Source organism: Staurois parvus, unplaced genomic scaffold, assembly GCF_062004578.1.
Source record: "Staurois parvus isolate SC_StPar_1 unplaced genomic scaffold, SC_StPar_1.0 ptg001879l, whole genome shotgun sequence".
NCBI classification, from domain to species: Eukaryota; Metazoa; Chordata; class Amphibia; order Anura; family Ranidae; genus Staurois; species Staurois parvus.
In genome coordinates this window covers 582964-610244 of record NW_028319675.1, presented here as the reverse complement: position 1 = coordinate 610244, position 27281 = coordinate 582964, and the positions used below count along the sequence as shown (strand labels likewise).

Sequence of the window (27281 nt, the reverse complement as noted above, 5' to 3'; positions counted from 1 at the left end):
TTCCCACCAAGTCCCGGGCATCGATGAGCGTGTCTACCGGCAAAGGTACCCTCTGGTGTATGGGCGTGCTGGGCCTTGCCCACAACATGGCATAGACTGAGTTTTAGTTACAACCTGAGTTCCATCCTACCCCTCCTGAACCCCACCTTCAAGCTGACATTAGATGTGGACAAGAAATGTGAAAAGTATGAACCCCCTCCCCCAAAAAAATGGCTGTTAGAGAAAAAGTATGCTTCAGGTTACACAAACACTTAACCACCACAGAGTAATAACCGTCGTAGGAAGAGGTTATCTGAAGATTTCCATCCTGGAAACCAAGTTCATCTCAGAGTTGCAAGCAACCAGTCAAGGCATGGTGCCTTGGTTAGGTGGGGAACCCTCTGGTAATGAAGTGGCGCCATTTGGGCTCCCTCCCTAGTGGTCCATTTCCGTGGCAACCTGGAGTAGACCAGCATCACAAAGGCCCCTACCTTGGGCAACAGTCATGGTGCAGGAAAAGTTATTGTAGGACACTTGTGAGACCCGTGCTACGTGTCCCATGGGGTTTCATCCCGTTACTGGTAGAGAGGTACGTTGACTGGTGAGTGCAGCATGGTTAGGCCCTTTGCCTTGACCGCAACACAAGCACTGAAAGCAAAGTAAGGGGACAACTCTTGGAAGAGAGATTCAGAAACAGTCATGGTGCAGGAAAAGTTAATATAGGACATTTGTGAGACCCGTGCTACGTGTCCCATGGGGCTTCATTCTGTTACTGGTAGAGAGGTACGTTGACTGGTGGGTGCAGCATGGTTAGGCCCTTTGCCTTGACTGCAACTCTTGGAAGAGAGATTCAGCAACAGCCATGGTGCAGGAAAAGTTAATATAGGACACTTGTGAGACCATGCTACATGTCCGATGGGGTTTCATGCTGTTACTGGTAGAGAGGTACGTTGACTGGTGGGTTCAACATAGTTAAGCCCTTTGCCTTGACTGCAACTCTTGGAAAAGAGATTCAGCTTCATACTACTTGCATTGTTAGCTCGTTTATAAGTCGGGAGACTGCCCTAATGTTAGACTTTGCACAAGACTGCAGTTCCCACCTAGTCCCGGGCAGGGGCTGACTGACAACTCATGGGGCCCCCAGGCAATAGGGGATCATGGGGCACCTGTGTCCTAGCCCACACCCAAAAAAGCATATGAAAAAGCCAATGAAAGGTACCAGGGGCATCTCATGGGGCCCCCTACTGACCCCAGGCCCTCGGGCAGTGCCCGAGTGCTCGAATGGTCAGTCCGCCCCTGGTCCCGGGCATTGATGAGCGTGTCTTCCGGCAGCGGTACCCCCTGGTGTATGGGCGTGCTAGGCCTTGCCCACATGACATAGACTGAGTTTTAGTTACAACCTGAGTTCCATCCTACCCCTCCTGAACCCCACCTTCAAGATGACATTAGATGTGGACAAGAAATGTGAAAAGTATGAACCCCCCCCAAAAAATGGCTGTTAGAGAAAAAGTATGCTTCAGGTTGCACAAACACGTAACCACCACAGAGTAATAGCCGTCGTAGGAAGAGGTTATCGGAAGATTTCCATCCTGGAGATTTAGGAAATGATTAAAGATGGAAGCCATCCCTTGCCCACCTTGAACCAGAATATACATCGCATTGCTCCTCTTGACCACTTTATTGGAGGTAAAGGAAACTTCACAGGAGTACTCTCCGGAATCATCCTCGCCGACTTGGTCTGTGCGGAATCTGGTGGATGATCTCATTTTTAACATAGATTTTCCGTTTTTATAAAATGTATACTCCAAGTTTGAGCTTTGCCTGGTCGGGTTCAGTGTTGTGTCACACGTGAGGACCAAAGAACTCCCTTGCGTAATCGGGTTGGAATTTGCAGAAAGGCTCGGAGTAGAATACAGATCTAGAATACGGAAACAAAGAATTTTGGATTGTTAAAAAGTTTTACATCGTAAATTGCATTTCTGCATAAGCAAGGGCATCAACCTACAGCAGCTTTGGCAGCCATGTTGGTCAGTAGGTGTCATAAGTCAACGAGGGCACCAAATGGGAAATCCCTCGAAGTTCAAAGTCTTTATCGTTCAACTGGTTACAACAAGCAGGGCAAAAGACATCCAATAGGTTTCGGGGGCCAAACATTTCATGGCCCCACTGGTTCTATCCAGCTGAACAATAGAGACGTTGGACTCCTAGGCCTATTACACTTGGATTTCTCCACTGGGGTGAACGTCCTCTACTGGGGGACCCCCATCTTTGTTGTCAAGCCAGTTGAGCTCAGGTAATGACTTTGGCCATATTTTGATAACCTGTGAAAATCCATGTCCAGACCCGAAGGGCTTGGTATGGATTTGGGGGGGACACTGCACTTTTTAAAAAAATATATTTTTAAAATATGTATTTTTTAAATATATTAAAAAAAAATTTTTATAAATAAAAAAGTAATTTTAACATATATTTTGATAACCTGTAAAAATCCATGTCCAGACCCGAAGGGCTTGGTATGGATTTGGGGGGACCCCGCACTTGTTTAAAAAAATGTTTTTTAAAATATGTATTTTTAAAATATATTCTTCAAATTTTTTTTTATAAATAAAAAAAATATTTTAACATATATTTTTACATATATTTGCAAATGCATTCCAAAAATGTAGATTTGTATTTTTAAAAATATACGGTATATTTGAAATGTATTTTTAAAAATATTTTTCATATATTTTGTAATAAAAAAAGGCATTTCAACTTTCAACATGCAGTATATATATATATATATATATATATATATATACGTGTGTGTGTGTGTGTATATATATATATACACATATATATATATATATACACTGCATGTTAAAATGCGTTTTTTATTACAAAATATATGAAAAATATTTTTAAAAATATATTTTAAATATACCGTATGTCTTTAAAAATTCAAATCTACATTTATGTGTAAAAATATATGTTACAATGACTTTTTCATGTATATATATATGTGTGTATATATATAAAAAAAAATATAAAAAAATAAATATAAATATATATATTTTGGAAGAATATTTTTTAAATATATTTTTCTTCCATATGGGGTAACTTACCTTGTCCTCCGATCCCGCGATGTCCTCCCGCTGTGTCCTCCGGCCGCTGCCGTCTTCTGGGTTCCCTTCCCTGCGAGCATCGAGTCGTGGGAGGGGGGGGGGGATTCAAAAAAGTAAAACCATGACATACACACGATACATTGTAATCTGTTAGGATGACATTTCTGTATCAAACCATTTCACCTAAATTTTGTCCCGAGTGCCTTGTCCGGCACCCTGCCCGTATTTTTACCGTTCTTTTTGCCTGGAAATTTGAGAACGTCTGTGGCATCCAAAAAGCGTCCCTTTAGGGTCTTTGGCGTAAACCAGAGTACCCGGAGCAAACCCACGCAGGCACAGGGAGAACATGCAAACTCCAGTCAGGTGGGATTTGAACCAACGACCCGAGTACTGCCAGGTGGAAGTTCTAACCATTTATCCAATGTGAGAAGATCCTCATCAACATTTTTGGCCTCATCTCACCTTGTACGTCAACGGAAAGTGCTTGGCTCATCCTGGTCACGCTGTTCATTGAACTCTTGACTTCACAAGTGTAGTTCCCGGAGTCCTTCCGCTGAGCCGATGCAATTTTGTATGCGTTGGACGTGCCGAATGGCTGCACATTCCCTCCATCTCTGTAGAAAGCAAATTGCAACTCCGTCTTGCCACGGAGGGGGCTCAGGGCCGAGTTTAGCATTGCTTGACATGTCAGGACTACGCTGTCCCCCTCTACTGTCAGATCTTGGCTTGCTTTAAGTTGTACGTAAGAGAACAGCTCTGAAAAAGACATTGACACCGGTCCGTAAATCACTTTCAAATACTGGACGTTGTCTTCTCCACGATTACCCTTAAAGTCTATATAAAAACTAAACTTTTTAAAGTTTGGATGGAGCGTGGGAGGGTTGTCAGGTGTCTCGTTGGAGAGATTCCTCCTCACTGTCCAACCTGGAGAATGAACGGGTAGGAGGACATCTCCCCTCTTAGACACTAGTAAGGGTGGTCTCCATTGGAAGATTTTTCTTCTACTCTTGTTCTGGTGACAACTATAAATTATGAATTTTCCATCCCTCCATGTTGGCGACAATGGTGAAAAGGGGACTTTCCTCAGCGGGGAGAAGGATGACCTAGAACCCTAGGTTAGAACCTTTCCCCACTCCATTCCAAACTAAAAACTAAATAAATAAATAATGAATTACAAGAGTATTTCAAGTATTCTGAGCCTATAGCCATATTCGATATGCCGACTTTATGTCTTACCGACCTGCCACCAAATTCATCTTTCAAAAAAAAAAAAAGGTTCAACAATGAGGAGCTACAAGCATGATGTTACCTCTGACTGAGACAAACACGTGTGCAATGTAGGTGCTAAAAGTAAAAGACGATTTCCTTCTCTTTGTGCATTCGTAGGCTCCCGTCATGTTCCTGTAGGCTTTTCCAAGACGCAAGTCAGAGTCACTGTCCAAAATTTTCATAAAGACTCCGTCCTTGTAAAATTCCACCCGTGAAAAGTCCATGCCGGACCGATGGTGGCATCCTAAGGCCAGGTCATCCCCCTCATTGATATTGGGAGGAGCTTGTAGGATGAGCTCACCTGAAATGTAAAACATTGTTATAAGTCGTTTTAGAAAAATGATCCACTTGAAGACCAAGCATTTTCTGGGCCATTATGTTTACAAGTTTCAATCCGTATTTTTTTGCTTCCAAATTACTTATTTTATGTATATGTATATATATATATATATATATATATATATATATACATACATTATATATTTATACATATATTTAGCCACTGTGCCACCCAATTGTTTTTAATAATTAAAATTTCAACAAATGTCTGCACTTAGAGCCGCCCCTTTTTCTCTTCTTTTCTTCATGTATACTGGAAGCTGCTTCAGTTTTCCAAATCAGAGGTTGCCCTCCGTGGACGATCAATCACCTTCGTACTAGCTTTGGATGGACTTCATCTACTGTATTACGTTATGTCTTCTACAGGGGCGGACTGACAACTCATGGGGCCCCTGGGCAATAAGGGATCATGGGGCCCCTGTGTCCTTGCCCAAACTCAAAAAAGCCTATGAAAAAGGTACCAGGGGCATCTCATGGGGCCCCCTACTGACCCCGGGCCCTCGGGCAGTGCCTGAGTTTCCAAATGGTCAGTCCGCCCCTGGTCTTCTATAACCTTTGGATGTACTTTGTTACTTCCAGTGAATTCATGACTTTGGGTGGTGAGTGATTATTACTTGCGCCTTTAGTACTTTTTTATTTTTTTCATCTAGTAGAGAGACGGTTGGTCATTTTGCATTGATTACCTACCGTCGGAAACATCCAACCTGACAGGTTCGCTCAAATGAGTGACGCTGGAGTGGCATTGGTAGTATCCGCTGTCATTCACGCTCGCAGATCGAATTGTAAATCTCTGTTGGGTCTCGGTTGTCACGTCGTTGTCTTTGTACCAGTAAAACTTCTGATCTCCTTTCATATTGGAATCCACGTTACACATGAAAGACATGGACTCCCCGGTGAGAATTCTCCCAACATTGGGTGTGAAAGCCACCACGGCCATACCTAAAAAAGACATACAAACTTTAGCAAGTATCATTTTTTTTGTTTGATTGTTTTCATCTGTTTTCCTGAAAACGTATTTGGAAAATTTGTTGTTTTCTACTAGCTTTTTGATGTTGTAATCGTTTTCTGGTTTTGTGCAGTGATGAGCCGAGCGTACCTAGTGTCGGGGGAATAATCAAAGAAAGATGGGCACTGTCGCCAGTACTTAACATGGCCGAATGCACGGCGTGACTGCGAATGTGGGTGCGTGAATCGTTGGGTTCTGGTGCCCATTTGCCTTTGAAGGCACAGTAGTTCTGACCACTAGTTGACCACTAGTTGTTGGAAGATCATCAGCCCCCTGTGTTCCTGTGCTTCTAACTAGTTACTATTGGACTTCCCTGCGTGATCACCCTTGTACGATGTTGGCCTGTTCCTGACCTTGCTCCTTGCTTCTGCTCCTGATTGACTTTCTGTGCATGACCCTGGTCTGGCTCCTGACCCTGCTTCTTGCCTGCTGTCAAGTTCTGCCTGCTACATCTGGAGAACATCTGCCTGCTGCCAAGTTCTGCCTGCTACATCTGGGGAACATCAACCTGCTGCCACGTTCCACCTGCTACACCTGGGGAACATCCACTTGCTGACAAGTTCTTCCTGCTACGTCTGGAGAACATCTGCTCTGATCCAGTCATCTTCAAATATTTTCATCTCAGCTCTTTAGTATCCGACAGCTGGCAATCCCTGCTTCTCTTGGCTGAGCATTTCCTGTTATTACCTTTAGAGGTGTTCTGTACGCAGCTGCGAGGGGAGCCCTCTCATCACTTTGGCCTCTGACAGGAACGTAACACCTGGTTTCGATTCAAGCAGAATTTGGCAAACTTCAAAGAAGGGCAAATGCCAAACCCAAATCCCATTGAAATCAATGGGAGACGAATGTGTTGAAAAATGCCCATTTTCTGGGTTAATAGGCAAAGAGTGGTCAAAAATAGCATTGGGGGCTGGCCACTGCCCTTGGGAACATTTACCAGTGCAAAGAATGTTTTCTTAATATCACCAAACAAAGTGAATGAGAGAGCCTGACATTGATCAACAACACCCCTCCCCCCCACCTGGGAGAGCCTTCCACTCCTCTTCATCTCCGGACGGACATCCCCGGGATTGAGAGTCAGGCTCTACATACACCATAAAGCAGCCCACAGCCTCTCTCGGATCCCATCTGGTTCTCATGAAGCACGTGTCCCTTCTTACATCCCTTCTTCTGGGGGGAGGTGCTGCGCCCCTGAAAAATTCCACCCTAGGCAAGTACCTTGTTTGCCTTGTGGTAAATACGCCCCTGATTGCATAAAGGCAAAACTTTCTTTTTTTAGTTTTGGATGGAGTGGGGGTGGATTAGAACCCCTGCTAGTTTTTATTGCTGCCTGTGCCCCCATAGAGGAAGTTCACCCTCCCTATTTGTCCTGTTTACCATTATCATTGAAAGTGAAACTAAAAAGGAAGTCCAAAATGTTAGGTTGTCCCCAGAAACATAACAGAGGGGAAATCTGGGGACACTAGTTCTGCTGACCCTGGGGGTTCCCTAGAGATGGCCTTTATTTGCAGGGATTTCCTCTTACTTCCTGTTTGTCTATAGGACAGGAAGTGAAGGTAAATCTCCCCATAAGAACTAAAGATGGCAAAAATAAACATTGCCTTCCTTTACCCTATCCAAAAAAAAAAAGTTGTGCCTATAGTGCCTATTTTAAATGTATTGATCAATGTAGATGGGTAGAACCTTCAGAACCTAACATCTCAGCTGGGATATTTTGCCAGTGAAACATACAATAAGCCAAAGGTTGACCTCATCTACCAAAAAAAGTGCACAAGCAGTTGAGTAGAGCTGACCTTCTAATAACATCTGCAATTTTATAAACAACCCTCTAAAACAGAAGATGATGTTCTACACACACCTTGTATTTGGATGGAGGTCGCCTTGCTTGTCTTGGTCACAGTTCCTCGCGTATTGGACGCTTTACAGGTATAGTTTCCGGAATCCTTTGGCTGTACTGACTGCATCTCGTACTTATCTGATTCACTGGGGTTCTGCACTTGCTGCCCATCTTTGTAGAAAGCAAAAACCAGTTTTGTAGACTGTCTCCGGGGACTGAGGACGGTGTGGCAGGTGAGAGTCATGTCCGCACCCTCAATCATTGAGTATGGGCTAACTAGTAGTTCCGGGGGAGAACAAAGATCTAGAAAAATCATATACAGGAGACATGGGTGAGAGTTAAATCAGCCAGCAGATCTAAAAGAAAAAAATTCTCACATTCCCTGGTTGGTTCATGTTCTAAACCTCTTGACCTGTGTGTGGTCTTGTCAACTGACATCAGTTTTACTTTCTAGTCAATATCTTATCAGTTGAAGCTCGTTAATCAGTTTTTAGTGTCAACTCTTAAACATTTTTCCCTGAATAGTTTAAAACATACTGTACGTAGACAAAAGTATTTAGACCCCCTCAAAATTACTACAGTCTGGTGCATCCAGTGAAGGGTACAGATAATGCTACGACATACAAAAGACATTTTAGACAACTGCACACTTCTGGCCTTGTGGCAACAGTTTGGAGAAGACCCTTTTCTGTTCCAGCATGACTGGGCCCCCGTGTGCAAAGCCAGCTCCATAAAAAGATGGTTTGATTAGTTTGGTGTGGAGGAACTTGAGTGGCTTGTATGGAGCTCTGGCTTCAACCCAAATACACACCTTAGATATGAATTTGAAACCAAGTCAAGTCCAACATCAGTATTTGCTCTTTCGGCTGAATGGAAACACATCCTCAAAGACACAATCTAAAATCTTGTGGAAAGCCTTCCAAGAAGAAGAAGCCATAAAGGAGGACAAACACCATGCAAATCCTCAAAGACTCATTCTAAAATCTCGTGGAAAGCCTTTCCAGAAGAGGAAGCCATAAAGGAGGACAAACGGCATGCAAATCCTCAAAGACACAATCTAAAATCTTGTGGAAAGCCTTCCAAGAAGAGAAAGCCATAAAAGAGGACAAATGCCTTGGAAATCCTCAAAGACACAATCTAAAATCTTGTGGAAAGCCTTCCAAGAAGAGGAAGCCATAAAAGGAGGACAAACGCCATGCAATTCCTCAAAGACCCAATCTAAAATCTCATGGAAAGCCTTTCCAGAAGAGGAAGCCATAAAGAAGGACAAACGCCATGCAAATCCTCAGACACAATCTAAAATCTTGTGGAAAGCCTTCCAAGAAGAGGAAGCCATAAAGGAGGACAAAAGCAATACAAATCCTCAAAGACCCAATCTAGAATCGTGTGGACAGCCTTTCCAGAAGAGGAAGCCATAAAGGAGGACAAAAGCCATACAAATCCTCAAAGACACAATCTAAAATCTTGTGGAAAGCCTTCCAAGAAGAGGAAGCCATAAAGGAGGACAAACGGCATGCAAATCCTCAAAGACACAATCTAAAATCTTGTGGAAAGCCTTCCAAGAAGAGGAAGCCATAAAGGAGGACAAACACCATGCAAATCCTCAAAGACACAATCTAAAATCTTGTGGAAATCTTTTCAAGAAGAGGTAGCCATAAAGGAGGACAAACACCTTGCAAATCCTCAAAGAAAAATCTAAAATCTTGTGGAAAGCCTTCCAAGAAGAGGAAGCCATAAAGGAGGACAAACGCCATGCAAATCCTCAAAGATACAATTTAAAATCTTGTGGAAAGCCTTCCAAGAAGAGGAAGCCATAAAGGAGGACAAACGCCATGCACATCCTCAAAGACAATCTAACATCTTGTGGAAAGCCTTCCAAGAAAAGGAAGCCATAAAGGAGGACAAACGCCTTGCAAATCCTCAAAGACACAATCTAAAATCTTGTGGACAGCATTCCAAGAAGAGGAAGCCATAAAGGAGGACAAATGCCATGCAAATCCTTAAAGACACAAGCTAAATTCTTGTGGAAAGACTTCCAAGAAGAGGAAGCCATAAAGGAGGACAAACACCTTGCAAATCCTCAAAGACACACTCTAAAATCGTGTGGACACCCTTTCCAGAAGAGGAAGCCATAAAGAAGGACAAACGCCATGCAAATCCTCAAAGACACAATCTAAAATCTTGAGGAAAGCCTTTCAAGAAGAGGAAGCCATAAAGGAGGACAAACGTCATGCAAATCCTCAAAGACACAATCTAAAATCTCTTGGAAAGCCTTTCCAGAAGAGGAAGCCATAAAGGAGGACAAATGCCATGCAAATCCTCAAAGACACAATCTAAAATCTTGTGGAAAGCATTCCAAGAAGAGGAAGCCATAAAGGAGGACAAATGCCATGCAAATCCTCAAAGACACAATCTAAAATCTTGTGGAAATCTTTTCAAGAAGAGGTAGCCATAAAGGAGGACAAACGCCTTACAAATCCTCAAAGACACAATCTAAAATCTTGTGGAAAGCCTTCCAAGAAGAGGAAGCCATAAAGGTGGACAAACGCCTTGCAAATCCTCAAAGACACAATCTAAAATCTTGTGGAAAGCCTTCCAAGAAGAGGAAGCCATAAAGGAGGACAAATGCCATGCAAATCCTCAAAGACAATCTAAAATCTTGTGGAAAGCCTTCCAAGAAGATGAAGTCATAAAGGAGGACAAACGGCATGCAAATCCTCAAAGATACAATCTAAAATCTTGTGGAAATCCTTCCAAGAAGAGGAAGCCATAAAGTAATACAAACGCCATGCAAATCCTCAAAGCAACAATCTAAATTCTTGTGGAAAGACTTCCAAGAAGAGGAAGCCATAAAGGAGGACAAATGCCATGCAAATCCTCAAAGACACAATCTAAAATCTTGTGGAAGTCCTTCCAAGAAGAGGAAGCCATAAAGGAGGACAAACGCCTTGCAAATCCTCAAAGACACATTCTAAAATCTTGTGGAAAGCCTTCCAAGAAGAGGAAGCCATAAAGGAGGACAATCTAAAGTAGGACAAACGCCATGCAAATCCTCAAAGACAATCTAAAATCTTGTGGAAAGCCTTCCAAGAAGATGAAGTCATAAAGGAGGACAAAAGCCATGCAAATCCTCAAAGGTACAATCTAAAATCTTGTGGAAAGCCTTCCAAGAAGAGGAAGCCATAAAGGAGGACAAACGCCATGCAAATCCTCAAAGACAATCTAAAATCTTGTAGAAAGCCTTCCAAGAAGATGAAGTCATAAAGGAGGACAAACGCCATGCAAATCCTCAAAGACACAATCTTAGATCTTGTGGAAAGCCTTCCATGAAGAGGAAGCCATAAAGGAGGACAAACACCATGCAAATCCTCAAAGACTCATTCTAAAATCTCGTGGAAAGCCTTTCCAGAAGAGGAAGCCATAAAGGAGGACAAACGGCATGCAAATCCTCAAAGACACAATCTAAAATCTTGTGGAAAGCCTTCCAAGAAGAGAAAGCCATAAAAGAGGACAAATGCCTTGGAAATCCTCAAAGACACAATCTAAAATCTTGTGGAAAGCCTTCCAAGAAGAGGAAGCCATAAAAGGAGGACAAACGCCATGCAATTCCTCAAAGACCCAATCTAAAATCTCATGGAAAGCCTTTCCAGAAGAGGAAGCCATAAAGAAGGACAAACGCCATGCAAATCCTCAGACACAATCTAAAATCTTGTGGAAAGCCTTCCAAGAAGAGGAAGCCATAAAGGAGGACAAAAGCAATACAAATCCTCAAAGACCCAATCTAGAATCGTGTGGACAGCCTTTCCAGAAGAGGAAGCCATAAAGGAGGACAAAAGCCATACAAATCCTCAAAGACACAATCTAAAATCTTGTGGAAAGCCTTCCAAGAAGAGGAAGCCATAAAGGAGGACAAACACCATGCAAATCCTCAAAGACACAATCTAAAATCTTGTGGAAATCTTTTCAAGAAGAGGTAGCCATAAAGGAGGACAAACACCTTGCAAATCCTCAAAGAAAAATCTAAAATCTTGTGGAAAGCCTTCCAAGAAGAGGAAGCCATAAAGGAGGACAAACGCCATGCAAATCCTCAAAGATACAATTTAAAATCTTGTGGAAAGCCTTCCAAGAAGAGGAAGCCATAAAGGAGGATAAACGCCATGCACATCCTCAAAGACAATCTAACATCTTGTGGAAAGCCTTCCAAGAAAAGGAAGCCATAAAGGAGGACAAACGCCTTGCAAATCCTCAAAGACACAATCTAAAATCTTGTGGACAGCCTTCCAAGAAGAGGAAGCCATAAAGGAGGACAAATGCCATGCAAATCCTTAAAGACACAAGCTAAATTCTTGTAGAAAGACTTCCAAGAAGAGGAAGCCATAAAGGAGGACAAACACCATGCAAATCCTCAAAGACACAATCTAAAATCTTGAGGAAAGCCTTTCAAGAAGAGGAAGCCATAAAGAAGGACAAACGCCTTGCAAATCCTCAAAGACACAATCTAAAATCTTGAGGAAAGCCTTTCAAGAAGAGGAAGCCATAAAGGAGGACAAATGCCATGCAAATCCTCAAAGACACAATCTAAAATCTTGTGGAAAGCCTTCCAAGAAGAGGAAGCCATAAAGGAGGACAAAGGCCATGCAAATCCTCAAAGACACAATCTAAAATCTTGTGGAAATCTTTTCAAGAAGAGGTGGCCATAAAGGAGGACAAACGCCTTACAAATCCTCAAAGACACAATCTAAAATCTTGTGGAAAGCCTTCCAAGAAGAGGAAGCCATAAAGGAGGACAAACGCCATGCAAATCCTCAAAGACACAATCTAAAATCTTGTGGAAGTCCTTCCAAGAAGAGGAAGCCATAAAGGAGGACAAACGCCATGCAAATCCTCAAAGGTACAATCTAAAATCTTGTGGAAAGCCTTCCAAGAAGAGGAAGCCATAAAGGAGGACAAACGCCATGCAAATCCTCAAAGACAATCTAAAATCTTGTGGAAAGCCTTCCAAGAAGATGAAGTCATAAAGGAGGACAAACGCCATGCAAATCCTCAAAGACACAATCTTAGATCTTGTGGAAAGCCTTCCAAGAAGAGAAAGCCATAAAAGAGGACAAATGCCTTGGAAATCCTCAAAGACACAATCTAAAATCTTGTGGAAAGCCTTCCAAGAAGAGGAAGCCATAAAAGGAGGACAAACGCCATGCAATTCCTCAAAGACCCAATCTAAAATCTCATGGAAAGCCTTTCCAGAAGAGGAAGCCATAAAGAAGGACAAACGCCATGCAAATCCTCAGACACAATCTAAAATCTTGTGGAAAGCCTTCCAAGAAGAGGAAGCCATAAAGGAGGACAAAAGCAATACAAATCCTCAAAGACCCAATCTAGAATCGTGTGGACAGCCTTTCCAGAAGAGGAAGCCATAAAGGAGGACAAAAGCCATACAAATCCTCAAAGACACAATCTAAAATCTTGTGGAAAGCCTTCCAAGAAGAGGAAGCCATAAAGGAGGACAAACGGCATGCAAATCCTCAAAGACACAATCTAAAATCTTGTGGAAAGCCTTCCAAGAAGAGGAAGCCATAAAGGAGGACAAACACCATGCAAATCCTCAAAGACACAATCTAAAATCTTGTGGAAATCTTTTCAAGAAGAGGTAGCCATAAAGGAGGACAAACACCTTGCAAATCCTCAAAGAAAAATCTAAAATCTTGTGGAAAGCCTTCCAAGAAGAGGAAGCCATAAAGGAGGACAAACGCCATGCAAATCCTCAAAGATACAATTTAAAATCTTGTGGAAAGCCTTCCAAGAAGAGGAAGCCATAAAGGAGGATAAACGCCATGCACATCCTCAAAGACAATCTAACATCTTGTGGAAAGCCTTCCAAGAAAAGGAAGCCATAAAGGAGGACAAACGCCTTGCAAATCCTCAAAGACACAATCTAAAATCTTGTGGACAGCCTTCCAAGAAGAGGAAGCCATAAAGGAGGACAAATGCCATGCAAATCCTTAAAGACACAAGCTAAATTCTTGTGGAAAGACTTCCAAGAAGAGGAAGCCATAAAGGAGGACAAACACCATGCAAATCCTCAAAGACACAATCTAAAATCTTGAGGAAAGCCTTTCAAGAAGAGGAAGCCATAAAGGAGGACAAATGCCATGCAAATCCTCAAAGACACAATCTAAAATCTTGTGGAAAGCCTTCCAAGAAGAGGAAGCCATAAAGGAGGACAAAGGCCATGCAAATCCTCAAAGACACAATCTAAAATCTTGTGGAAATCTTTTCAAGAAGAGGTGGCCATAAAGGAGGACAAACGCCTTACAAATCCTCAAAGACACAATCTAAAATCTTGTGGAAAGCCTTCCAAGAAGAGGAAGCCATAAAGGAGGACAAACGCCATGCAAATCCTCAAAGACACAATCTAAAATCTTGTGGAAGTCCTTCCAAGAAGAGGAAGCCATAAAGGAGGACAAACGCCATGCAAATCCTCAAAGGTACAATCTAAAATCTTGTGGAAAGCCTTCCAAGAAGAGGAAGCCATAAAGGAGGACAAACGCCATGCAAATCCTCAAAGACAATCTAAAATCTTGTGGAAAGCCTTCCAAGAAGATGAAGTCATAAAGGAGGACAAACGCCATGCAAATCCTCAAAGACACAATCTTAGATCTTGTGGAAAGCCTTCCATGAAGAGGAAGCCATAAAGGAGGACAAACACCATGCAAATCCTCAAAGACCCAATCTAAAATCTTGTGGAAAGCCTTTCAAGAAGAGGAAGCCATAAAGGAGGACAAAAGCCATGCAAATCCTCAAAGACACAATCTTAGATCTTGTGGAAAGCCTTCCATGAAGAGGAAGGCGTAAAGGAGGACAAACACCATGCAAATCCTTAAAGACACATTCTAAAATCTTGCGGAAAGCCTTCCAAGAAGAGGAAGCCATAAAGGAGGACAAACTAAAGTAGGACAAACGCCATGCAAATCCTCAAAGACAATCTAAAATCTTGTGGAAAGCCTTCCAAGAAGATGAAGTCATAAAGGAAGATAAACGCCATGCAAATCCTCAAAGACCCAATCAAAATCTTGTGGAAAGCCTTCCCAGAAGAGGGAATCATAAGGGAGGGGCAATGCCAAACTAATGTCCATGGTTTTGGCAACAGTTTGATTAATTTGTTCTAAAGGAACTCAGACCAAACTAAGTGTCCTGCACAGAGCCTTGACCTCAACCCAAATGAACACCTTTGGGATGAATTTGGATAGACATCACCATACATACGAACAGAGCCCCCCCCCCCCCCCCCGATGGAATAAAAAAAACAACAGGAGAAGGTTCTCAAGAGTTACCTGCTACTGAAATAAATTCCTCTGCAATATAGACCTTCGAAGCTGAGCCGGTGTTGATAAATCTTGTGCATTTGTATTTTCCACTTGTCTCTTTGGACACGACTCCGAGGTTCAAATCCGAGAGGTTGTCTGCGAATTTGATCATCTGGTCGTCTTTGTAAAATGTTGTGTTTTTGGCTATGCCGCTGCGCCACATGTAACATTTCAGCGTGACAGAGTCCCCCTCGTGGATGAAGTTCGGGGCTTGCAAGATTAGCCAGACTGAAATAGAAAACAAATATGTATCTGAATGTTGAAAAAAAAAATTATACATGCGACATATATTTACAATATATTTGCCTACACGAATATATTTTAACATGTATTCCCAAACTGTAAATTAAAATATATTTTCCAAAGGCATATATTTAAAAATATATTTTTCTAAATATATTTTCCAGATATTTTTGAACATCTAAAAAAATGCATTTAAACATAGATTTTTAAATATACTTGTAAATGCATTCCAAATTACACTTTGAAATATATTTCAGCTGTTGTTCTGAATATATTTTTAATAATAAATTCACAAATATATTGAAATATATGGCATACGGTCAAAATTGTAGTATTTGAAATATATGTCAATATATTTGGGAAGAATATATTAAGAATGTATTTTTAAAATATATTTTAATTCCATGTAAGAAATATATTGAAATGTATTTTTGAAATATATGGAATACGGCCAAAATTGTAGTATTTGAAATATATATCAATATATTCGGGAAGAATATATTAAGAATGTATTATTAAAATATATTTAAAATATATTTTTCTTCCATGTAAGAAATATATTGAAATATATTTTTGAAATATATGGAATACGGCCAAACTTGTAGTATTTGAAATATATGTCAATATATTTAGGAAGAATATATTAAGAATGTATTTTTAAAATATATTTTTCTTCCATGTAAGGAATATATTAAAATATATTTTTGAAATATATGGAATATGGCCAAAATTGTAGTATTTGAAATATATATCAATATATTTGGGAAGAATATATTAAGAATGTATTTTTAAAATATATTTAAAATATATTTTTCTTCCATGTAAGAAATATATTGAAATATAGTTTTGAAATATATGTAACATGGCCAAAATTGTAGTATTTAAAATATATGTCAATATATTTGGGAAGAATATATTAAGAATGTATTTTTAAAATATATTTAAAATATATTTTTCTTCCATGTAAGAAATATATTGAAATATAGTTTTGAAATATATGGAATATGGCCAAAATTGTAGTATTTGAAATATATATCAATATAATTGGGAAGAATATATTAAGAATGTATTTTTAAAATATATTGAAATATTGTTTTCTTCCATGTAAGAAATATATTGAAATATATTTTTTTGAAATATATGGAATACGGCCAAAATTGTAGTATTCGAAATATATGTCAATATATTTGGGAAGAATATATTAAGAATGTATTTTTAAAATATATTTTTCTTCCATGTAAGAAATATATTGAAATATATTTTTGAAATATATGGAATACGGCCAAAATTGTAGTATTTGAAATACATGTCAATATATTTGGGAAGAATATATTAAGAATGTATTTTTAAAATATATTTAAAATATATTTTGTTTCCATATAAGAAATATATTGAAATATATTTTTGAAATATATGGAATATGGCCAAAATTGTAGTATTTGAAATATATATCAATATATTTGGGAAGAATGTATTAAGAATGTATTTTTAAAATATATATAAAATATATTTGTCTTCAATGTAAGAAATATATTGAAATATATTTTTTAAATATTTGGAATACGGCCAAAATTGTAGTATTTGAAATATATGTCAATATATTTGGGAAGAATATATTAAGAATGTATTTTTAAAATATATTTTTCTTCCATGTAAGAAATATATTGAAATGTATTTTTGAAATATATGGAATATGGCCAAAATTGTAGTATTTGAAATATATATCAATATATTTGGGAAGAATATATTAAGAATGTATTTTTAAAATATATTTAAAATATATTTTTCTTCCATGTAAGAAATATATTGAAATATATTTTTGAAATATATGGAATATGGCCAAAATTGTAGTATTTGAAATATATATCAATATATTTGGGAAGAATATATTAAGAATGTATTATTAAAATATATTTAAAATATATTTTTCTTCCACGTAAGAAATATATTGAAATATATTTTTGAAATATATAAAATATATTTGGGAAGAATATATTAAAATATAAATATAAAATATATATTTTTAAAATATATTTAAAATATATTTTTCTTCCACGTAAGAAATATATTGAAATGTATTTTTGAAATATATGGAATACAGCCAAAATTGTAGTATTCGAAATATATGTCAATATATTTGGGAAGAATATATTAAGAATGTATTTTTAAAATATATTTTTCTTCCATGTAAGAAATATATTGAAAAATATTTTTGAAATATATGGAATACGGTCAAAATTGTAGTATTTTAAATATATGTCAATATATTTGGGAAGAATATATTAAGAATGTATTTTTAAAATATATTTAAAATATATTTTTCTTCCATGTAAGAAATATATTGAAATGTATTTTTGAAATATATGGAATACGGGCAAAATTGTAGTATTTGAAATAAATGTCAATATATTTGGGAAGAATATGTCATCGTCTTCCTATTTTCGGACTTACCAAAGAAAACATCCAAATGCACCGGGTCGCTCTTTGCCCCAGAACTGGTTTGGCACTGGTAGTTTCCGATGTCGGTGTCGGTCGCACTATACACTGTAAATGTCGAGAGCTCTTTGGTCATGATATTGTTATTTTTGTACCAGGTATATCTTTGGTTCAGTTTTACCGCCCCCGTAATGACGCACTGTATGGTGATTGTATCCATTCTCAAAATTTTGTCCCAGTTGAGAGAGAAAACCACCTCTGGCTTTTCGACCGCTAAAAAAAAAGAAAAAGAAAACAGTTATAACTTCCGGGTTTTGGTTGGCTGTTAGCAGGTCTGATCACCTGCCACCCCCTAAAAAAGGGAAGATGAGAGGAGGGAGAGTCCAAAACTTATTTGGACCATGGATAAATCAAAATTAAAGTAGATAAAAAAAAACATAAATTAATGCGGCTCTGTAATAAAAGAGAAGCATGGGAATAGATTTTTTTTTTTTTAACCCCTTCACGCCTAAAAGTAAAACAAATGTTAATGCCTAAGCACAATTTTGCAACTTTGACCTGTGTTAGTAAAATCACACCTATCATTACAACGACTTTGTACATCCAGGTGGATTATACCGCGTTTTTTTTTCAGGACAAATTGGGCTTTCATTGGGCGGTAAATGGTAATGGATATCTCCTGTTTTTTTTTTATTATCAAAAGAAAATTGGCCCAAAATAGTAAAAAAAAAAAAAAAAATTTTTTAAATTTAGCTGTGTGTTTCTTGTTACTACCATAACCAAAGAACAACCCAAAATAAATTTTCCAGCTCTTTACGATCGCAGTGATACCATATATGTGTAGGATGTTTGTTGTTTGTACCCGTAGTAACAATAAAAAAAAAAACCTGACCTTTGACCCAAACACTAACCCTGGCACTGAACTAGATCAAACCTTCATCTAGGGATTTTTTCTTTATTTTTTTCTTTTCTTTTCTTTTTAATATTTTTTTTTTTATAAAGCAATTTTTTTCTCTATGCAAGGAGAAAGAGAGAGAGAGAGAGAGAGAGAGACAAGGGGTGGACTGACCATTTGGAAACTCTGGCACTGCCCGAGGGCCCGGGGTCAGTAGGGGGCCCCATGAGATGCCCCTGGTACCTTTTTCATAGGCTTTTTTGAGTTTGGGCAAGGACACAGGGGCCCCATGATCCCCTATTGCCCGGGGGCCCATGAGTTGTCAGTCCGCCCCTGAGAGATACAATGGTTTGATCTAGTTCAGTGCCAGGGTTAGTGTTTGGGTCATTGTATCTCTCTCTCTCTCTCTCTCTCTCTCTCTCTCTCCTTTCATAGAGAAAAAAAGATAAATAAATATTAAAAAATATTTTTTTTTCATTATTTTTTATTTTATTTTTTAAAATGTATTTTTTTTTATAAAACAATTTTTTTTCTCTAAGAAAGGAGAGAGAGAGAGATACAATGACCCAAACACTAACCCTGGCACTGAACTAGATCAAACCTTGATCCAGCTATTTTTTATTTATATATTTTTTTACATTTATTTTTATTTTTTTAAAACATCTATGAAAGGAGAGAGAGAGAGGGAGAGAGAGGGAGAGAGAGGGAGAGAGAGGGAGAGATAGGGAGAGAGAGGGAGAGAGAAAAAGAGAGGGGGAGAGAGAGAAGGAGAGAGAGGGAGAGGGGGAGAGAGAGGGATAGAGAGGGAGAGAGAGAGGGAGAGAGAGGGAGAGAAAGAGGGAGAGAGAGGGAGAGAGAGGGAGAGAGAGAAGGAGAGAGAGGGAGAGAGAGGGAGAGAGAAAAAGAGAGGGGGAGAGATAGGGAGAGAGAGAGGGAGAGAGAGAGGGGGAGAGAGGGAGAGAGAGAGGGAGAGAGAGGGAGAGAGAGGGGAGAGTGAGGGGGAGAGGAGAGAGAGGGGGGAGGAAGGGAGAGAGAGGGGGGAGAGAAGGAGAGAGAGAGGGAGAGGGAGAGAGAGGGGGGGAGGGAGAGGGAGAGAGAGGGGGGAGAGAGAGAGAAAGGGAGAGAGAGGGGAGAGAGAGAGAGAGACCAGGGGCGGACTGACCATTTGGAAACTCTGGCACTGCCCGAGGGCCCGGGGTCAGTAGGGGGCCCCATGAGATGCCCCTGGTACCTTTTTCATAGGCTTTTTTGAGTTTGGGCAAGGACACAGGGGCCCCATGATCCCCTATTGCCCGGGGGCCCCATGAGTTGTCAGTCCGCCCCTGAGAGAGACAATGGTTTGATCTAGTTTAGTGCCAGGGTTAGTGTTTGGGTCATTGTCTCTCTCTCTCTCTCTCTCTCTCTCTCTCTCTCTCTCTCTCTCTCTTTCTCCTTTCATAGAGAAAAAAAGATAAATAAATATTAAAAAATATTTTTTTTTCTTTATTTTTTATTTTATTCTTTTAAATGTATTTTTTTTTTATAAAACAATTTTTTTCTCTAAGAAAGGAGAGAGAGAGAGAGAGAGAGATACAATGACCCAAACACTAACCCTGGCACTGAACTAGATCAAACATCTAGGTATTTGTTTTTTATTTATTTTTTCTTTTCTTTTTTTTTATATTTATTTGTTTTTATAAAAAAAAATTTTCTCTATGAAAGGAGAGAGAGAGAGAGAGATACAATGGTTTGATCTAGTTCAGTGCCAGGGTTAGTGTTTGGGTCATTGTATCTCTTTCTCTCTCGCTCTCTCCTTTCATAGAGAAAAAAAGATAAATAAATATTAAACAATAATTTTTTTTCTTTATTTTTTATTTTATTTTTTAAAATGTATTTTTTTTTATAAAACAATTTTTTTCTCTAAGAAAGGAGAGAGAGAGAGAGAGATACAATGACCCAAACACTAACCCTGGCACTGAACTAGATCAAACCTTGATCTAGGTATTTTTTTTTATTTTTTTTTTAATATTTATCTTTTTTTTAACAATTTTTTTTTTCTCTATGAAAGGAGAGAGAGAGAGATACAATGTATAATATGATGTATATAGTGATACAATGTATCTCTCTCGTTCAGAGAGAAAAAAATAACAAGGGGGGCGGCCTGTACAGTGACTGATCACTGTGATAGCCAATCAGAGGCTATCACAGCGATCATGTGACCCAGAATCGGGAGTCCCGGGTCCAGATCGTTAGGCTCTCGGTGACACCCCAGCCTTTGTGCTGGGAGCACGCTGTGCGGCCGGGAGAGGGAATGGGGGAAGACGATTTGTCCTAGGAGGGGGAACTTTGGGGGGTGTGGGCTAAAAAAGGTAATATGGTGGTGGGGTGGGGGCGGTAATTTGTGCTAGGTCAGCAGGGGGGCAGATTTGTACTGGGAGGAGGGGGAATTTATTCTCAGAGGGTGAACATGCAAATTAGTTCTCACATTTTTTTTTTTTTGAGGGGGAGGGGACTTTTGCTGACACCAAATGCTTATACATCTGTTTGTGTGTGTGTGGGGGGGTGGGGAGGGTTCAATTTGGCATGTTTGTCAACCTTGTCTCGGCACCGGCTGTACATTACTCCATACATGGCGGTGCCGGTATACGGGTCACCATTAGAGATGAGCGAATCGAAGTATCCGAAGTGGAATTCGAGTCGAATATCGGAAAAATTTCGATTCGTGCCGAATCCGAAAAATAGCCTAATTCGGACGCGCGAATCGAAATTTTTCAGAAAATGGCGGCTGACATATGCGGCGACGGAGCGGGGATGCCTGGGAAGGCGCGCAGACAAGGCGCGCTGACCCATAATGCATTCCTCAACGACATGTGATCGCATCAGCCAATCAGCAGCCAGCCAGCCAGCACTGTGTAATGGTCGAGCTATAAATAGCGGCCATTTTGGAATTCTTCATTTGCCTGCAGTCATTGAACAGAGGCAGACCGCTCTGTACTAGGGACAGGGACAGAGTTAGGGCCACAGAAACGATAATTGGGGACAGAGAAAAGTTACTTAGGGACAGAGAACCATTACTCAGGGACACAGACTTGTTAATGAGGGCCACAGAATCGTTATTTAGGGACAAAGAAACGCTAGTTAGGGCCACAGAATTCATATTCAGGGACAGACAGAATTGTTACTCAGTGCCAGAGAATTGTTACTTAGGGCCACAGAAACTTTAATTAGGGCCACAGAATTTTTACTCAGGGACAGACAGAATTGTTACTGAGTGCCAGAGAATTGTTACTCAGGGACAGACAGAATTGTTACTGAGTGCCAGAGAATTGTTACTTAGGGCCACAGAAACTTTACTTAGGGCCACAGAATTTTTACTCAGGGACAGACAGAATTGTTACTGAGTGCCAGAGAATTGTTACTCAGGGACAGACAGAATTGTTACTGAGTGCCAGAGAATTGTTACTTAGGGCCACAGAAACTTTACTTAGGGCCACAGAATTGTTACTCGCACAGACACAGAATTGTTACTCGCACAGACACAGAATTGTTACTGAAGGCCACAGAACTGTTACTTAGGGCCACAGAATTGTTACTCGCACAGACACAGAATTGTTACTCGCACAGACACAGAACTGTTACTGAGGGCCACAGAACTGTTACTTAGGGCCACAGAATTGTTACTCGCACAGACACAGAATTGTTACTCAGGGCCACAGAACTGTTACTTAGGGACAAAGAAACGCTAGTTAGGGCCACAGAATTCATACTCAGGGACAGACAGAATTGTTACGGAGTGCCAGAGAATTGTTACTCAGGGCCACAGAAACTTTACTTAGGGCCACAGAATTTTTACTCAGGGACAGACAGAATTGTTACTGAGTGCCAGAGAATTGTTACTCAGGGACAGACAGAATTGTTACTGAGTGCCAGAGAATTGTTACTCAGGGCCACAGAAACTTTACTTAGGGCCACAGAATTTTTACTCAGGGACAGACAGAATTGTTACTGAGTGCCAGAGAATTGTTACTCAGGGACAGACAGAATTGTTACTGAGTGCCAGAGAATTGTTACTCAGGGACAGACAGAATTGTTACGGAGTGCCAGAGAATTGTTACTCAGGGACAGACAGAATTGTTACTGAGTGCCAGAGAATTGTTACTTAGGGCCACAGAAACTTTAATTAGGGCCACAGAATTTTTACTCAGGGACAGACAGAATTGTTACTGAGTGCCAGAGAATTGTTACTCAGGGACAGACAGAATTGTTACGGAGTGCCAGAGAATTGTTACTCAGGGCCACAGAAACTTTACTTAGGGCCACAGAATTTTTACTCAGGGACAGACAGAATTGTTACTGAGTGCCAGAGAATTGTTACTCAGGGACAGACAGAATTGTTACTGAGTGCCAGAGAATTGTTACTTAGAGCCACAGAAACTTTACTTAGGGCCACAGAATTTTTACTCAGGGACAGACAGAATTGTTACTGAGTGCCAGAGAATTGTTACTCAGGGACAGACAGAATTGTTACGGAGTGCCAGAGAATTGTTACTTAGGGCCACAGAAACTTTAATTAGGGCCACAGAATTTTTACTCAGGGACAGACAGAATTGTTACTGAGTGCCAGAGAATTGTTACTCAGGGACAGACAGAATTGTTACGGAGTGCCAGAGAATTGTTACTCAGGGCCACAGAAACTTTACTTAGGGCCACAGAATTTTTACTCAGGGACAGACAGAATTGTTACTGAGTGCCAGAGAATTGTTACTCAGGGACAGACAGAATTGTTACTGAGTGCCAGAGAATTGTTACTTAGGGCCACAGAAACTTTACTTAGGGCCACAGAATTTTTACTCAGGGACAGACAGAATTGTTACTGAGTGCCAGAGAATTGTTACTCAGGGACAGACAGAATTGTTACTGAGTGCCAGAGAATTGTTACTCAGGGCCCCAGAAACTTTACTTAGGGCCACAGAATTTTTACTCAGGGACAGACAGAATTGTTACTGAGTGCCAGAGAATTGTTACTCAGGGACAGACAGAATTGTTACTGAGTGCCAGAGAATTGTTACTTAGGGCCACAGAAACTTTACTTAGGGCCACAGAATTTTTACTCAGGGACAGACAGAATTGTTACTGAGTGCCAGAGAATTGTTACTCAGGGACAGACAGAATTGTTACTGAGTGCCAGAGAATTGTTACTCAGGGCCCCAGAAACTTTACTTAGGGCCACAGAATTTTTACTCAGGGACAGACAGAATTGTTACTGAGTGCCAGAGAATTGTTACTCAGGGACAGACAGAATTGTTACTGAGTGCCAGAGAATTGTTACTTAGGGCCACAGAAACTTTACTTAGGGCCACAGAATTTTTACTCAGGGACAGACAGAATTGTTACTGAGTGCCAGAGAATTGTTACTCAGGGACAGACAGAATTGTTACTGAGTGCCAGAGAATTGTTACTCAGGGCCCCAGAAACTTTACTTAGGGCCACAGAATTCTTACTCAGGGACAGACAGAATTGTTACTGAGTGCCAGAGAATTGTTACTCAGGGACAGACAGAATTGTTACTGAGTGCCAGAGAATTGTTACTTAGGGCCACAGAAACTTTACTTAGGGCCACAGAATTGTTACTCGCACAGACACAGAATTGTTACTCGCACAGACACAGAATTGTTACTGAAGGCCACAGAACTGTTACTTAGGGCCACAGAATTGTTACTCGCACAGACACAGAATTGTTACTCGCACAGACACAGAACTGTTACTGAGGGCCACAGAACTGTTACTTAGGGCCACAGAATTGTTACTCGCACAGACACAGAATTGTTACTCAGGGCCACAGAACTGTTACTTAGGGACAAAGAAACGCTAGTTAGGGCCACAGAATTCATACTCAGGGACAGACAGAATTGTTACGGAGTGCCAGAGAATTGTTACTCAGGGCCACAGAAACTTTACTTAGGGCCACAGAATTTTTACTCAGGGACAGACAGAATTGTTACTGAGTGCCAGAGAATTGTTACTCAGGGACAGACAGAATTGTTACTGAGTGCCAGAGAATTGTTACTCAGGGACAGACAGAATTGTTACGGAGTGCCAGAGAATTTTTACTCAGGGACAGACAGAATTGTTACTGAGTGCCAGAGAATTGTTACTTAGGGCCACAGAAACTTTAATTAGGGCCACAGAATTTTTACTCAGGGACAGACAGAATTGTTACTGAGTGCCAGAGAATTGTTACTCAGGGACAGACAGAATTGTTACGGAGTGCCAGAGAATTGTTACTCAGGGCCACAGAAACTTTACTTAGGGCCACAGAATTTTTACTCAGGGACAGACAGAATTGTTACTGAGTGCCAGAGAATTGTTACTCAGGGACAGACAGAATTGTTACTGAGTGCCAGAGAATTGTTACTCAGGGACAGACAGAATTGTTACTGAGTGCCAGAGAATTGTTACTTAGGGCCACAGAAACTTTAATTAGGGCCACAGAATTTTTACTCAGGGACAGACAGAATTGTTACTGAGTGCCAGAGAATTGTTACTCATGGACAGACAGAATTGTTACGGAGTGCCAGAGAATTGTTACTCAGGGCCACAGAAACTTTACTTAGGGCCACAGAATTTTTACTCAGGGACAGACAGAATTGTTACTGAGTGCCAGAGAATTGTTACTCAGGGACAGACAGAATTGTTACTGAGTGCCAGAGAATTGTTACTTAGAGCCACAGAAACTTTACTTAGGGCCACAGAATTTTTACTCAGGGACAGACAGAATTGTTACTGAGTGCCAGAGAATTGTTACTCAGGGACAGACAGAATTGTTACTGAGTGCCAGAGAATTGTTACTTAGGGCCACAGAAACTTTACTTAGGGCCACAGAATTTTTACTCAGGGACAGACAGAATTGTTACTGAGTGCCAGAGAATTGTTACTCAGGGACAGACAGAATTGTTACTGAGTGCCAGAGAATTGTTACTTAGGGCCACAGAAACTTTACTTAGGGCCACAGAATTTTTACTCAGGGACAGACAGAATTGTTACTGAGTGCCAGAGAATTGTTACTCAGGGACAGACAGAATTGTTACTGAGTGCCAGAGAATTGTTACTCAGGGCCCCAGAAACTTTACTTAGGGCCACAGAATTTTTACTCAGGGACAGACAGAATTGTTACTGAGTGCCAGAGAATTGTTACTCAGGGACAGACAGAATTGTTACTGAGTGCCAGAGAATTGTTACTTAGGGCCACAGAAACTTTACTTAGGGCCACAGAATTTTTACTCAGGGACAGACAGAATTGTTACTGAGTGCCAGAGAATTGTTACTCAGGGACAGACAGAATTGTTACTGAGTGCCAGAGAATTGTTACTCAGGGCCCCAGAAACTTTACTTAGGGCCACAGAATTTTTACTCAGGGACAGACAGAATTGTTACTGAGTGCCAGAGAATTGTTACTCAGGGACAGACAGAATTGTTACTGAGTGCCAGAGAATTGTTACTTAGGGCCACAGAAACTTTACTTAGGGCCACAGAATTGTTACTCGCACAGACACAGAATTGTTACTCGCACAGACACAGAATTGTTACTGAAGGCCACAGAACTGTTACTTAGGGCCACAGAATTGTTACTCGCACAGACACAGAATTGTTACTCGCACAGACACAGAACTGTTACTGAGGGCCACAGAACTGTTACTTAGGGCCACAGAATTGTTACTCGCACAGACACAGAATTGTTACTCAGGGCCACAGAACTGTTACTTAGGGACAAAGAAACGCTAGTTAGGGCCACAGAATTCATACTCAGGGACAGACAGAATTGTTACGGAGTGCCAGAGAATTGTTACTCAGGGCCACAGAAACTTTACTTAGGGCCACAGAATTTTTACTCAGGGACAGACAGAATTGTTACTGAGTGCCAGAGAATTGTTACTCAGGGACAGACAGAATTGTTACGGAGTGCCAGAGAATTGTTACTCAGGGCCACAGAAACTTTACTTAGGGCCACAGAATTTTTACTCAGGGACAGACAGAATTGTTACTGAGTGCCAGAGAATTGTTACTCAGGGACAGACAGAATTGTTACTGAGTGCCAGAGAATTGTTACTCAGGGACAGACAGAATTGTTACGGAGTGCCAGAGAATTGTTACTCAGGGACAGACAGAATTGTTACTGAGTGCCAGAGAATTGTTACTCAGGGCCCCAGAAACTTTACTTAGGGCAACAGAATTTTTACTCAGGGACAGACAGAATTGTTACTGAGTGCCAGAGAATTGTTACTCAGGGCCCCAGAAACTTTACTTAGGGCAACAGAATTTTTACTCAGGGACAGACAGAATTGTTACTGAGTGCCAGAGAATTGTTACTCAGGGACAGACAGAATTGTTACTGAGTGCCAGAGAATTGTTACTCAGGGACAGACAGAATTGTTACTGAGTGCCAGAGAATTGTTACTTAGGGCCACAGAAACTTTACTTAGGGCCACAGAATTTTTACTCAGGGACAGACAGAATTGTTACTGAGTGCCAGAGAATTGTTACTCAGGGACAGACAGAATTGTTACTGAGTGCCAGAGAATTGTTACTCAGGGCCCCAGAAACTTTACTTAGGGCCACAGAATTTTTACTCAGGGACAGACAGAATTGTTACTGAGTGCCAGAGAATTGTTACTCAGGGACAGACAGAATTGTTACTGAGTGCCAGAGAATTGTTACTTAGGGCCACAGAAACTTTACTTAGGGCCACAGAATTGTTACTCGCACAGACACAGAATTGTTACTCGCACAGACACAGAATTGTTACTGAAGGCCACAGAACTGTTACTTAGGG

At 40.4% G+C, this 27281-nt stretch overlaps 1 protein-coding gene across 1 annotated transcript in view; it reads right to left on the bottom strand.

Annotated features, from left to right (window-relative positions):
• The window catches only part of LOC149433915 (Fc receptor-like protein 5), a 59182-nt gene that overhangs the window by 6722 nt on the left and 25179 nt on the right, over positions 1–27281 (bottom strand). Inside the window, exons 7-13 of the mRNA XM_089664296.1 lie at positions 17593–17850; positions 14866–15126; positions 7556–7837; positions 5379–5630; positions 4393–4653; positions 3546–3839; positions 1616–1897 (exon numbers count right to left, since the gene is read on the bottom strand). Coding sequence (XP_089520422.1) covers positions 1616–1897; positions 3546–3839; positions 4393–4653; positions 5379–5630; positions 7556–7837; positions 14866–15126; positions 17593–17850 — 1890 coding nt within the window. The remainder of the gene's footprint in view (positions 1–1615; positions 1898–3545; positions 3840–4392; positions 4654–5378; positions 5631–7555; positions 7838–14865; positions 15127–17592; positions 17851–27281) is intronic.